The sequence below is a fragment of the Podarcis muralis genome, chromosome 4 (assembly GCF_964188315.1).
Source record: "Podarcis muralis chromosome 4, rPodMur119.hap1.1, whole genome shotgun sequence".
Classification (NCBI taxonomy): Eukaryota; Metazoa; Chordata; class Lepidosauria; order Squamata; family Lacertidae; genus Podarcis; species Podarcis muralis.
The window spans coordinates 681,037-694,703 of NC_135658.1; the positions used below are offsets into that span (position 1 = coordinate 681,037).

At 51.8% G+C, this 13,667-nt stretch overlaps 2 protein-coding genes across 12 annotated transcripts in view; one reads left to right on the forward strand and one right to left on the reverse strand.

The window, feature by feature from the left end:
* Positions 1-13,667, forward strand: part of LOC114589686 (uncharacterized) — a 386,543-nt gene that overhangs the window by 225,619 nt on the left and 147,257 nt on the right. The window lies entirely within an intron of this gene.
* The window catches only part of LOC114589761 (uncharacterized), a 498,312-nt gene that overhangs the window by 26,013 nt on the left and 458,632 nt on the right, over positions 1-13,667 (reverse strand). Inside the window, exons 1-5 of one of the 2 annotated variants that reach the window (XM_077927917.1) lie at positions 5,531-5,686; positions 3,841-4,308; positions 3,557-3,638; positions 3,202-3,284; positions 878-1,004 (exon numbers count right to left, since the gene is read on the reverse strand). In XM_077927917.1, coding sequence (XP_077784043.1) covers positions 878-1,004; positions 3,202-3,284; positions 3,557-3,638; positions 3,841-4,242 — 694 coding nt within the window. In that variant the 5' untranslated portion in view covers positions 4,243-4,308; positions 5,531-5,686. Of the gene's footprint in view, positions 1-877; positions 1,005-3,201; positions 3,285-3,556; positions 3,639-3,840; positions 4,309-5,530; positions 5,687-13,667 lie in introns of those variants that run through there. The other variant, XM_077927916.1, reaches the window with a different exon arrangement.

The window sequence follows — 13,667 nt, forward strand, 5'->3', positions numbered from 1 at the left end:
GAAATAGATTGTATCCCTCCATTATTACATTCCAATCGTGGGATTTATCCCACCAGATTTCAGTGATTCCTATTATGTCATATTTAGTTTGCTGTACCAGGAGCTCAAGCTCATCTTGTTTATTTCCCATGCTTTGCGCATTAGTGTACAGACATTGAAGTCCATTAATCATTCCCCCGTGTCTCTTATTTAAGGATTTTTTCCTCCCACCACTTAATCCCCCTAAAAGGGGTGTTTTGAGCCAACAAACCTTGGAAATACACTTTTCCCAATAGGTTTCCATAATTTTGGCCACTAGTGTAAGTTGCTCATTTTAAAGGTAATCTACTTTTTATATGGGATCAGATTTGTTATTATTAATGTTTCATGTTTATATGTGTGTTGGAAGCCGCCTAGAGTGGTTGGGGCCACCCAGCGAGATGGAAGGGGTATAAATAAAAATTATGACTATTACTATTATTATGATCACTGCTACTACTACCTAATATTCAACCAGCCTGGCTTTTCTCTGGGACGGATTTTGTTTGGCCCAGTCATGGCATCCCCTCCATCGCCAATGTCAGGCGTCTCTTTGGTCAACCCAAGAAAACAAAAACAGAAAACCTGGCAGAAGCTACTTATCTTTCCTAACAACTCTGAAGCTGACATTTAAGATGCCCGGGCAGTTCAGACCATCCAAATCGTGGTATAAAAAGGCAGAACTGGAGGAAGATTGTTCTCAGAAAAGAACTGTAATTTACTGCTTCTAGTGGGGGGTGTTAGGTTCCCAGGTGTTGTATTGGGCGCTGCTGAGCTCTGTGGAAATGTATGAGGTTTGTAAAATAGAGGTGTTTTTTGAATTTCCAGGCAGATAGGACGATCCCACAGGGAGCCTTACCAAGAGAGGCCACGATCCCATGATTCTCCTCCATGACGTCCTTATGCAGAGCTCTCTGGTCAGGATCCAGCAACGCCCACTCCTCATCCGTGAAACAAACAGCGACATCTTCAAAGCACACTGGACCCTAAAAGAAAAAGGGAAATGTCCTCCTCTGAGACAGCAGAGATATGACCTGCAACACCAGGGGTCTGCAACCTTTAAGACAAAAAGAGCCACTTGGACCCGTTTCCGAAGAAAAAAAAACTGGGAGCCGCAAAACTCGTCATTGTAAAAATAACGTTGTTGTCCCTTTTTTTATTATTTCTTTGTTTGACCCCTCAGAATTACTCCTCCTCATAGAAATAAACGTTAAATTAACAAGTTACCTTTTTGTGTGTGTGTGTTCTTCACTCCCCTTCAAAACAGTGACCAGCGTACATGCCCCCTTTCAATGCAGTGACCAGCATACATGCCCCTTACAATGTAGCGGGTGGGCGGGAAGGAAGGTGATGTCGGGACGGTGCATGACTAACGCACGCACTGCCCCCATGCGACGTCACAGCCAGTACAGCGCCTGCCACAGTGGGGAGTGTCGAGGCGCACAATGCACCTCCTCCCCTCGCTAGTATCCGCCCCGGAGCCGCGGCAAAGGTGTAAAAGAGCCACATGCGGCTCCGGAGCCGCGGGTTGCTGACCACTGTGCTACACAATGCTGTGTTCTTTCCTTCCTCTTAATTGCTGCGTTGTTTCAATAGGATTGCTTTGCTGCACATTTTTATTATGGATGTCTATTTTGACGTTTTAATTGAATTATTTTATTCAGCTTTTAATTATGGGTATTCATCTTTGTGCAAATAGGTGGTTCTCTTCCTTCTGGTTTTCAAGTCATCCTGCCTACGCAGGGATTCCAGTTTCCCAGATGGGAGGATCCCCTTTCTCCTCTCCTCATGTCCTGTTCTGAAGAGGATCCCTCCCAGTGCCCCACAGCCAAATTCCAGGGGTTCAAGGGGGCATGGAGAGGGGGAGGAACGGGGGAGAGATAATCTAGCTGAGACTCCTGCAATGCAGGGGGTGGGACTTGATGACCCTTGGGGTCCCTTTCAACTCCTGGATTCCATGAAAACAGCAACTACAGGTGAATCCTACTGGGGACATTCAGAAGACTCGTGTCACAGAGTTATCTGGGCAGGAAATCCCACAGTTCACAGCTGGAGTTTCAGGCTTAATGAGAAGAGCAGCTCATTCCCTGAGGGTCTGTCAGTTTGCATTTCTTAGTGCAGAAAGGATGGATGTGATATTGTCTATTCTATTCTTATTAGTTCAAGAGGGTTCCGGAAGCTTCTCTGAATAAAAGAAACAGAAGTTTCCTGATGTTTGGGTTATTCCTTCAGAGAAGCTGAGTACAGCTGGGTTAAAGTGGTTCTGTCATCTCTTCTGTCAAGGTCAGGCTGACTATAAGAAGAGGCCAGAAGGAGCCTGGGTTTCACTTTCTCTCTCTCTCTCTCTCCCTTCTGGTGTTCTGTACAAAGTATGCTGAGTCTTAAGGTTAAGACTTATTATAAGCTGTGGGAAATTTCAGTTAAGTCTGCTGCAACTGGATTTCTTATGGAGAGGGCCAATCCTGTACATTTTGGATTTGTGACCAGTATCCTCATTTGCCTTCAGTAGCAGTTAAAGCTCCGCCGGATGAAATACAATTGCCTCTGGTCTATTTTGGGGGGTTCCTGTAACGTCTTTACATTTTCACTCTGCTAACTATACATTGGAGTTCTGCTCTGGATCAATATTGAGTAGAATTCCATGACAGGGTCTTCCTCCATGAAATCAGCTGCCAAAAGAGAAGGCCCCTAGCTCCCCACAGCTTTCCAAGCCCCCTCCTCTCTGGGGTTTCTGGCAAGCGATTGAACAGTGCGCCAGTGTGCAGCCTGCCTTTGCTCCTCCATGTTAGACCTCTCTTGGCTCTGAGAGACAAGCAGGGAGGGTGGCTTCTGGCAGAAGGAGAGGGAGCCCCCAGTGGCTCCTCCTTCTCCTGACTCACCTCTGCCTCTCGACCTTCCTCTCCCACTCGCCTCCTTCCTCTTCTGCCTTTGATTCTGCACTGCATTCTGACACAGAGTCTCCCAGCTCACTAAGCCCTGTTGCCCCTTCAGCTTCTGACACCTCCTCTTCCCAGGCTTCTCCCTTTCACTGCTCATCCTTCCTCCACCTCCACTCCTTGGGCTCTGAGTCGTCTTCGTTTCCTGGTTCCCCGGCTGCTTCCTCCCACCATTCCTCTGTGCCCAACCAGTCCATGACATTGCTCCATCCCTCGGCCTCTGTCCCACAAGGCAGCTTCCCCTGACCTGATCTGGTTCCACAGCCGCTGTTTCCTTTCTGCCTCCATGAAAAGATGGACCAGGAGGTCTTGCCGGCATCATTCTGTCACCTGGAAGAGAAAAAGGGTAAGCAGGATGCCAGGAGTGCCTGATTCTCTCACAGGTGAAATAGGGCAACTACAGATGGGCCTTTCAGAAAGCCTTTCCTGCTGAGTGCATTTGGACGTTTGTGCCCATTTCATATGTTAGTTGTGCAAAAGTACTTCTCCCTTCCTCTGGACCCTTCCTCCCAACTCCCCCCCCCCAAAAAAAAAACCAAAATGAAAAGAACCCACAGATTAGTTGGGAAAGCAACAGAATGAAAAGCCACCTTCCTCCTTACCCATTGGCCTCTCTCTGGTGTCCAACGGAGGCCTCTCTGCCTCACAGGAATCCAGGTCCATTTCTGCAAAATGATCCTTTTCCTGAAAAAGAAACAAGGATTCCAAACAGAGAAAAGGGAGAACGATAAGAAAGAGAATGACAAAGACAAAAACATTCAGGTTGTTAGATCTCATTCCAAGGATGCCTTCCCAGAAAAAGAAAGGGCCAACAGTAGAGCATTATGGGATGTTCTCTGTTCTGTTTGGAGCCCCTCGGGAGTATCCAGAGGAAAGTCTCTCTCACCTGCTTTCTCTCCTCTGCCTGACTCAGGAGGAAACCTTCGGCCAGGGCCACTGCCTGGGAACTGGTCTCCGCTCCACACTCCCTCACCCAGCTCTCCATCTCTGGTGGAAGGACAGCCAGGAACTGCTCCAAGATCACCAGGTCCAGCATCTCAGCTTTCGTGTGCCTTTCTGGCTTCAGCCACTGGTGGCAAAAGTGGTGGAGTCGTCTGCAAACCTCTCGGGGTCCTTTGGCTTGCAGGTAGCAGAACCAACTGAACTGCCGGATCTGCCCCTCTGAGTGGAGGGGGTCCTCCTCACCCAGGATCTTCAGCACAGAGTTTTCCCAGAATCCCCCACTGCTCCCAGTTTGGTTGGCATGGCCTCTTCCTGCTTCTGGGCCAGCTGAATCTCGATCATCCATCTGTGGTCTCAGGAAGGCTCTCAGAGATCAGAAGGAACCCTCTGGTCTTCGTCTTAATGAGAAGTCCTGTAAATCATATAAAGCAAATACATTGTTCTGTTACAGAATTTGTAGGTCAGGAGAAGAGAATGCTTCTCTTAAAAAGCATGGATGAGTCTTGCTAGGAACCAGGGCTAGACTGGACCGCAGCCCTTTTTGAAAAGACAGAGGAGGAGGCGGAGGAGAAGCAGAAGAAGACTCTAGCTCTCCTAGAAGGAAGATTGCGATGCAGAATGTGGAGGCAACTGAAGGGGTTTCTGGGAGATGAATCAGCCTGGTTGCTCCTGCCTTCCAGTCAATGCATGAAGTCAGAACTGACTGACAAGGGAGTCATTTGAAAAATGGATGCTTGGCTCTAGTGGGGGTCTTCATCCGGGGGTCCTCAGGAGTTGTTCTCCCCCCCACCCCCACTTGTGGGCACATTTCCCCCCTGCTTCTGTCTCCTTTTCTTGCACTTGGACTCTCTGCCGCTCTCCAGACAGACTCCTGGGGTGGGGTCTCTTTTTCTTTGTTCTGAGGGCCAGGAATGTATCTGGCAAACCCCCTGAGGGCCAAAGACATCTCCCTTGAAATTTAGGCAGCTAATTTATTATTATTATTCTCTTAGATGGCTTAACACACACACAGCCATTGATGCCAAGGTCCCTGGAGGCTCAGTGAGTAGCAGCGCCCATTTCCGGCTGGTTTTCCAGCAACAATCCCTTTGGGAGAGAGAGGATGTGGTCCTGGGATGCCCTGCTCTGGGTGCGAGGGGATTGCTGCAGTGGCCTCCGTGGGCAGCTGCCCTGGGAGACACTGGGAAACTGGGATGCAATGCAGCAGCCAGACTCTGGGCTGGGATCCCTCTCTTTATCCCTGGTCTTTCTCTCCCACCTTTTCTTCCTTCCTCCCTGTGGGTTTTTGTTTGTTTTTTTTTGGGGGGGGGGGTTAGTCCACCTCCTCGTCCAGCTTTGGAAAACCATTTGCACATGTTTCCTCTGTTGTGCAATGGGACTCCTTTGTTTGAAGAAGCAGATTTCGGGGGAGTCATTGTTTTTCTGAAGGGGGTGGCGGAAGGCCAAATGAGATTGGGATCCTCTGATCTGCAGGAAGGAGAGCGTGGCAGACCTGGCCCCTCCCTGGCAGGACCCTCTCCTCCCCCCTGACTTGGGGTCCCCCCCCCCGCATGAGCAGATCAGCCCCCCCCAGGCCCCCTCCCCTGCTGCAGCCCTGGGACCCCCACCAGATCCCAGAGAGAAAGGAGACTCACCAGATCCCAGGAGGGGAGAGCGAGGCAGCCCTTGCAGGAGAGACACCCAAGCAGGAAAGGACTGGGGAGGGAGGGGCCTTGGCTCTGGAGGACCTGCCCCCCCCCGCCTGCTTCCTGTCCTCTCTAGGAAGGCAGCTCACTTCCCTTAACCCTTGCAGTGCCGAGTCCCCCAGCTCAGCCCCCCCACACTTACATTACACACTCACGTAGCCAGGGCAGAACTCTGATTTCTATTAATTTCTGTCATTCTGAATGGCTCTAAGGGGGCAGCTTCCCCCTGGCTCCGCCTTTGGCAAGGGATCCTTTTGGGGGGTGTAGAATTGATTGATTATTGCGTGACCTGCTAATTGATTTACGATCCACAATTACAGTGGTGCCTCGCAAGACGAAATTAATTCGTTCCGCAAGTCTCTTCGTCTTGCGGTTTTTTCGTCTTGCGATGCACGGTTTCCCATAGGAATGCATTGAAAATCAATTAATGCGTTCCTAGGGAAACCGCCTTCAGACCAGGTCCGGGGACAGACTGTCCCCGGACCTCTTCTGAAGGCTGGGGGGGGGGGACAAGGGCTTTTCTTCCCACCCCCAGCATTTTAAAAAACCCTGGGACAGCGGAGGACTTCTCCGCTGTCCGGGCGATCTTAAAATGCTGGCGGGCGGCATTTTAAAATCGCCCCGGGACAGCGGAGGACTTCTCCGCTATCCGGGGCGATTTAAAAGCTCCTGGGAAGGCAGGCAGGGGGGACAAAGACTTTCGCCCCCCGCCCGCCTTCAGAAGGTGTTCCCGCCCCCCCCACCCCGCTTCGGAGCAGCGTTCCGAAGTGGGGTGGCTGGGGCAGGTGTTCCCGCCCCCCCGCCCGGCTTCGCAGCAGCGCTACGAAGCCCGGCGGCTGGGGCAGGTGTTCCCGCCCCCCCGCCCGGCTTCGCAGCAGCGCTACGAAGCCCGGCGGTTGGGGCAGGTGTTCCCGCCCCCCCACCCCGCTTCGGAGCAGCGTTCCGAAGCGGGGTGGCTGGGGCAGGTGTTCCCGCCCCCCGCCCGGCTTCGGAGCAGCGCTACGAAGCCCGACGGCTGGGGCAGGTGTTCCCGCCCCCCCACCCCGCTTCGGAGCAGCGTTCTGAAGCGGGGTGGCTGGGGCAGGTGTTCCCGCCCCCCGCCCGGCTTCGCAGCAGCGCTACAAAGCCCGGGGCGGGGGCAGGTGTTCCTGCCCCCCCACCCTGCTTCGGAGCAGCGTTCCGAAGCGGGGTGGCTGGGGCAGGTGTTCCCGCCCCCCGCCCGGCTTCGCAGCAGCGCTATGAAGCCCGGCGGCTGGGGCAGGTGTTCCCGCCCCCCCCCCACCCCGCTTCGGAGCAGCGTTCCGAAGCGGGGCGGCTGGGGCAGGTGTTCCCGCCCCCCGCCCGGCTTCGCAGCAGCGCTACGAAGCCCGGCGGCTGGGGCAGGTGTTCCCGCCCCCCCACCCCGCTTCGGAGCACCGGGAGAAGCGATCTCCCCGCAGCCCCTTGCTTCAAAAGAGGTCCGGGGGCAGACCTCTTTTGAAGCAAGGGGCGGTGGGGAGAAGCGATCTCCCCGCCGCCCCTTGCTTCAAAAGAGAAGACCCGCTGTCCCCGGGGCAAGCTTCGTTTTGCGAAGCAAGCCCATAGGGAAATTCGTCTTGCGAGGCAACTCGAAAACGAAAAAACCTTTCGTTTTGCGAGTTTTTCGTCTCGCGAGGCGTTCGTCTTGCGGGGTACCACTGTAGCTCCTTATGGCGTCCGGCACACTTCCTCCAGCTGCGCGATCTCAGCTCCGTCTTCCAGTCACGCCTCAGCAGAGTTAACACAGCGTGAAAACTGTCACTTAGCTTCACTTAAGCCTCCGACAAACACACAGAGTCCAGGTTTGTCTATTTACAGTGCTTTATTCCGACATTTCTCAGAAAAACCCAGGACTACTTGCAGCCATGACAAACTGCGTCCTTCTTCCTCAAAGAACAGAGAGGAACAGAACGAAACTCCTCCCAGCTTCGAAAGCTGACATCAGAATGTTGAGGCATCATGGGAACAACTTAACCTGTTAAGTTCCAACCCCCAGAGGGGGGACCTTGGCTCTTGGCTGGGCTCTGAGCATCTCCCTCCCTTGGCCGGAAACCAGAGGAAGAGCTTGCAGGGAAAAGGGCTTTGCAGGAGGCAAGGAAGCTCCTCCTAGAATTCAGGAGTGGAGAGATAGGAGGGGATCCCAGGGTCATCTAGTCCAACCCCCAGCAAGGCAGGAATCTCAGCTAAAGCATCCATGGCAGATGGCCGATCTCTGCTGAGAAACCTCCAAGGAAGGAGCGTCCACCACCTCCCAAGGGAGACCTTTCCCTGCCCAACTGCTCTTAGATGTCCCTCAAGGCAGCGGGTCCTGAGTTCCAGCACTGCTGAAATCATCGCACTGGCTGCTGAGGAGGAATCTAGCGAAGTTCAAAATAAATAAATCCTATTCTCATCATGAATAACCAAAACTTTCTTAAGCATGTTTCTATGCAAACACTCAATAGTATGCCATTTCCCCTCCCAGAAATGCTGAATTTCTAACTCAATGGACTAAAAATGGATGGTTGTTATGCTTAGGGAAGCTTTTAATATTTGATGGCGTATTGTATTAATATTTTGTTGGAAGCTGCCCAGAGTGGCTTGGGAAACCCAGCCAGATGGGCGGGGTATAAATGAATGAATAAATAATAATAATTGTTGTTGTTAATTGAATTGATATACCGCCCTTCAAGAGAGAGATCTCAGGGATATTGAAAACATAGAACTCCAAAAAGTATACAAATGATGCATCACCTCAAATTCTTTAATCAGGTGAGTTTTCTCCTTTGGAAAGAGGCAGGCGGAATCTCCACGGTTGATAATAGAATAACGTTGAAAGGCTAGTGAAATATGGGGAACCCAGAGCACCTGCTTGGCATGCAGAATGTCCCCGGGTCAGCCCCTGACATCTCCCACAAGGGCTGGATGAGACCCCTGGATGAACCTGGGGGGAGCTGCTGCCAGTCAGTGTGGACTATACAGGGTTAGAGGGAGCCCTTGGTCGGGCTCAGCAGAAGGCAGCTTCTGAGGCTACTTCAAAGCTCTGCAAGATCAAAAGGGAGAGATATTCCCTAAGCAAACCAAATTTAAGAAACTGGAATCATGGCATCCGGAATTTTGCACAGGATTCCAGCTCTGGATTCTGACCACGGCAGAAGAGAGCAGGACTCGGACTTCCCTCCATCTGGACACGATGGACTTCTGTGGATGCAGCCGAGAAGAACATTTGCCTTCTTTGCGGCTGCATTAAGCAGTGTACTCAGGTGGAGCTTGGGATCCACCAAGACCCTGAGATCCTTTTCGCATGTCCTGCTAGTCAGTCCGGTGTCCCCTGCGCAGCAGAGTCTCCCTGCTAATTGTCCCAAATTAAATCCAGGCGTCTTGTGTGAGGGAAACGGCGATCCAGGGAGTCTCTGGCAGGAGATAATGAGACAAGGAAAGTTTTATTCACAAAAAAGAGAATGGTGAAACAAAGTGAAGACAGGAGATGTGTTCTTTCAGGTAGAAGTTAACTTATTACTTCAGCTAAATGTCTCAGGATTAAACACGGTTCTGCAGGCACAGCTTCCCTCCAATTCAGTTGCTGCACTTCAGGGAGATGTTCAGGTTTCCAGAATAGATGGTGAAAGGCTGAACTCTCTTTCTGTGGCTTCTCTCTCATCCCCTCACTTAGTTATGAGGGGTCTTTCCGTGAGGTACTTTGGACACAGCCCAGCTTCCTTCTCAGCGAGGGGCCACTTTTCCTCGGTTCCCCTCTCTATTAGCAATCCCACTCCTGAGGTATTTTCCTTTGTATGCCAGACCCAGGGGATCCTCTCAGCCCTTGCCACAGACTTGGGAATCTCCTTTTCCTAGAAGATCTCTCTCCTCCTGACTGGAAGGAGACCCCAGAAGAAGAAGAGAGTCTTCCCACAGCTTCTCCCTCCAGCTTCACTCCCATCTGAATACTCCCTTCAGACCCTCAACATGGTCTCCCCATCTCAGCTGTGAGGCTTCTTCCTCTGGCTCCATAGATATTCTCCTCAGAGCAGATGATCCACTCAGATCAGAGCCACTTCTCCCTCCCTCCAACCCTCTCCTCATCCCCATCTTCTCTCGATCATCCCTCTCTCCCATCTCAAATCCAGCCCTTTCTAAAAATCCCCTCAGAAACGGCTCTTTATTTTCCCTCCAAAAGTGCTGGCACCACTCCCCTCTGGGTAGCCAATCAGAAAGAGGCTCTGGCCCTCTGGTGGAATGGTGAGGCACTGCACCCCCAGACTCTGCTCTGGCTCTGCTGTCCGTCACAGCAGCCAGCTGCCCCAGCAGGCCTTGCAATCTCCCCACCGCTTGAGCCATCCTCCATTGTCTCCTGAGACAGGCGGATGAGGAGAGAGCCATTCAGGGGCCACAGGAAAGGGGCATCGGGGGCTGACAGAGGCAAACTGGAGTGGGGCAGCATCGCTGAAAGGATGCCTACCTCTCTCTCTCTCCTTCCTTCTCAATATCCGTTATTGCTAGCTAAGAAATTGGGGGAAAGGCAGTGTCGCCGGAAATCACCCCCCCCCTTTTTGTCAGCAACACGTACTGCACAAGCATCGCATCCACACATACACGTATCTCCCCTTCCTGACCCTGGAGATGTTCCTTTAGAGGGCCATCTCTTAAAAGCCTTCCGTAAATAAGGAAGCGCTGGTTTGACAGCTCTCTGCTCTAGCGCTCCGCGCCGCCCTATCCTTATTGAGAGTAGACCGGACGACCGAACTCTAGGTCAAACAGCAGCCGCCTCAACCAATCAGCATTATCGAACAGCGCCCCTTGTGGCGGCCACGCGGGTACTGCAGGCTGCGAGCGTCGGCTCCCTCACCTTTTGACAGTTCTCAATTCATTGTTTCCGAGTTCAATTGACCGTGACTGATCTAATCAAAATGTTGCAAGTTGCTTCCGAAAAGGGAAAGTACTTTGAACTTCAGTGACTGTATTCTTTATAAATTCACCAAAAATCAGCCGTACCATGGATTTTCACCGGACCACTTTTATTACACTGCATATTACAAGGACTATCAAAGGGGGGTGAATTGGGATTGATCAGCCATAATCCTCGAACCGCGCAGTCACGTACACAACGGCCCTTCTCCGGATGGCGGGGCAACCTCGATAACCATCGTAATGGGCCCAGACGAAAGGCTATCAGAAACACAATAAACTGCATACGACAGTGTATTCCATACAGACTCCAACAAAGGACCTTGACCGGATTCCCCTCAGGGGGCAGGAAGACTTCGCCCTTTCCTTTGTTCCTGGAAATGACTCATGTGAGGGGGGGAGAGGAGGTCTCTGCCAGGTGTCAAGATACTCAGATTACCTGGGTAGCTCCTCCTCGACTCCTCCTGTTCCTTAATAAAATCATGATGTAAATATGATGTAATTCTGGGGGTGTAGTCAAGGGGATTAGTGGTTAATAAAAGTTGGGGTCTCCCATTGTTCGGGGCTTCCATCTTGCTTCACCACGTGGACGGTGGGAGCCCTGTCGCGACAGTCTTTACCTAAATAAAGACCAAGCCTACTGGCTGCTGTTTTGCTCTGATTTGCCCTGGTCGGTGTCTTCATTTGTCCAAGAGAGCCCTCGGATCTTCCTGTAACAGTTTTTGGCGACCGTACTCAGGGACACTTGGTTCTCCTGCAAAGGTGAGAGGGGAGATAGAGGGGATCGGGCGCCACTGGGCAATCTTAGCCCGGGGATCCTTTTTTCCTCTCCCTGCCTCCTCTTTGCGGGCGGTAATCAACCGTCACCAGAAGTCCGACCAGAGAGAGCAAAGGCAAGGTAAAAGCCGGCTAAAAAGGAAAAGGATCCCGGGATCTGCGGGGGACATCTTCGAACGTGAGTATGGTTTGAAGTAAAACACATTGGGAGGGGGGTGGAAAAGTAACGTCCCCACGACAGCCAGACTTTCCTTCTTTCATTTCTGGCGTAGCCCCTCGGAGTCGGCCGGGTGCGCTCTAACTTTGCCCTTTTCTAACCCGATTCTCCCTTTCGGAAAGTGGCCAGGAGATCGTGGAACTTTACTGTCTGGCGTTACCTCTCGGAGTCGTCTGGGTACGCCAAAACCTTTCTCTTTCTCTCCCCTCAATTTCTTACGCGGCGTGTGACCGGGGAAGTTGTGGTACCTTTACTGTTTTTCCGGCGTTACCTCTCGGAGTCGTCTGGGTGCGCCAAACCCTTTCTCTTTCTCTCCCCTCAATTTCTTACGCGGAACGTGTCCAGGGAAATTGTGGTACCTTTACTGTTTTCTGGCGCTACCCCTCGGAGTCGTCCGGGTACGCCTTAATCTACCTATCCTTTTTCTCCCCCGTTTTCCGTCTTGGAATTAAGTCCGGGAAAGCGTGGCTCTTAGTTATTTCTCTGACGTCCCTCCCTCGGAGTCGTCTGGAGGCGCCCTTCAAAGAAAAAAAAAATTCTCCTCCTATCCTTTTCTCCCCCGTTTTCCGTCTTGGAATTGAGTCCGGGAAAGCGTGGCTCTTTACTGTTTTTTCTCTGACGTCCCTCTCTCGGAGTCGTCCAGAGGCGTCCATCCAAGCTTTCTCTCTGTCTCTCACCTTTCTCGTCTATTACGCAAACGAAGCCGCCCCTCCTGCCTGGCGACCTTTGTTAGGGATGACCCGGGTACGTGAGAACGCAAGGTCGTTTGTTTCCTTTCCAAACTATCATTTTCTCGGACCTTGATCTGGCATTGCACTGCGCAAGCGTCCAGTAGGGGCTCCGAATTTAGTCTCAAAGACTAGGCAGGAGGCTGTCGTGGAGGGTAGAAGGGGTGGCTCATGAATTGGGACCCCACACTAGGACCAGTTGTGTAAGCAGTACTGCAGTGGAATTTAGAAGTTGTGTTTGTGTATCGGGTAGAGAGAGAGACCCGTGAGTTCAAGGCTGATGTTTTGGAATTATGGACGATAGGTTAGCTACAGATCAATAGTAGAGAGGATTAAATTCAATAGAAATAGGCGGAGGTACCTAAAAAATTACTGAAAGAATACTATTTTTCTCTATCTCCCTTTTTTTTCGTGTGTGTGTGTGTCCCCTTGTCTGTCCATCCTTCTTCCTGTAGTGTATATCGCTAGCGAACTCCATTTCCTTAGGATAGAGTGATGGGAGCCCACGCTTCTAAACACTCTGACTGGACTCCTCCTAGCGACGAGGCTTCTATGAAGCCTTTCCGCTCCGGAGAGGACTCCGATACCCCTCTGCAATTTGTCCTCCTCAATTGGAAGGAACTGAGAGGGAGAAAGGGACTCTCGAAATCTAAACTGAGGGATCTCTGCAACATCTTGTGGGTCGCTTTTACCCACCACCTGGAACCACCTTCTCAATGGCCGCCTCATGGTTCCTTTAATCTCACAAGAATGCAAGCACTTAAGTCCTACTTAGCCGACGAGAAGCCTCGACAATTATACTACCTAAATGTCTTCGTTGAAGCCCGCGAACTATTTCACCGCCAGCAAGCCCAAATTGCCCGTCAAATGGCTGTTCTGAAACCAACCAGACCCCCTCCATATGACGAGATTAGAGCCCAGGAGGAACAATTAGAGAGGACTCTCATTCCCTTCTACTACCCTGAACCTCGGGCTCCCCAACCATCAGGATCCGGGACAGGGGACAGGACAGGAGCCGGTGGAGGGGGCGCGGGACCGAGGGAAGGCCTAACGAATCCACCCACCGCTACCCTTTCCCAAGGCGCGGGACTGACAGGGAGCTCAACAAACGCACTCACTGCTGTCCCTTCTCAAAGCATACCGAATACCCCGTCACCCAACCCCTCCTCAAATGTACCCAACTTGAGAGAAGACCAAGTAGACTTGGATCTTGGACCCTTACTCAGCGGGCAATCTCTTAACGGAGAAAGAGAGGGACCCGTCTCCAGCAGAACTAGAAACAGGGATAACATGCAGAATGGAGAAGTAGAAGGCGCTTTCCCACTGCGAGCGTTACCTATACCCCCAGCCAGGGCAGGAGATCCTCCCCGCATGGTCTTCACCCATCAGCCTTTCCTTACTTCAGACTTGATGAATTGGTCTGACAAAATGCCCTCTTTAAGAGACGACCCTGATAAATGCC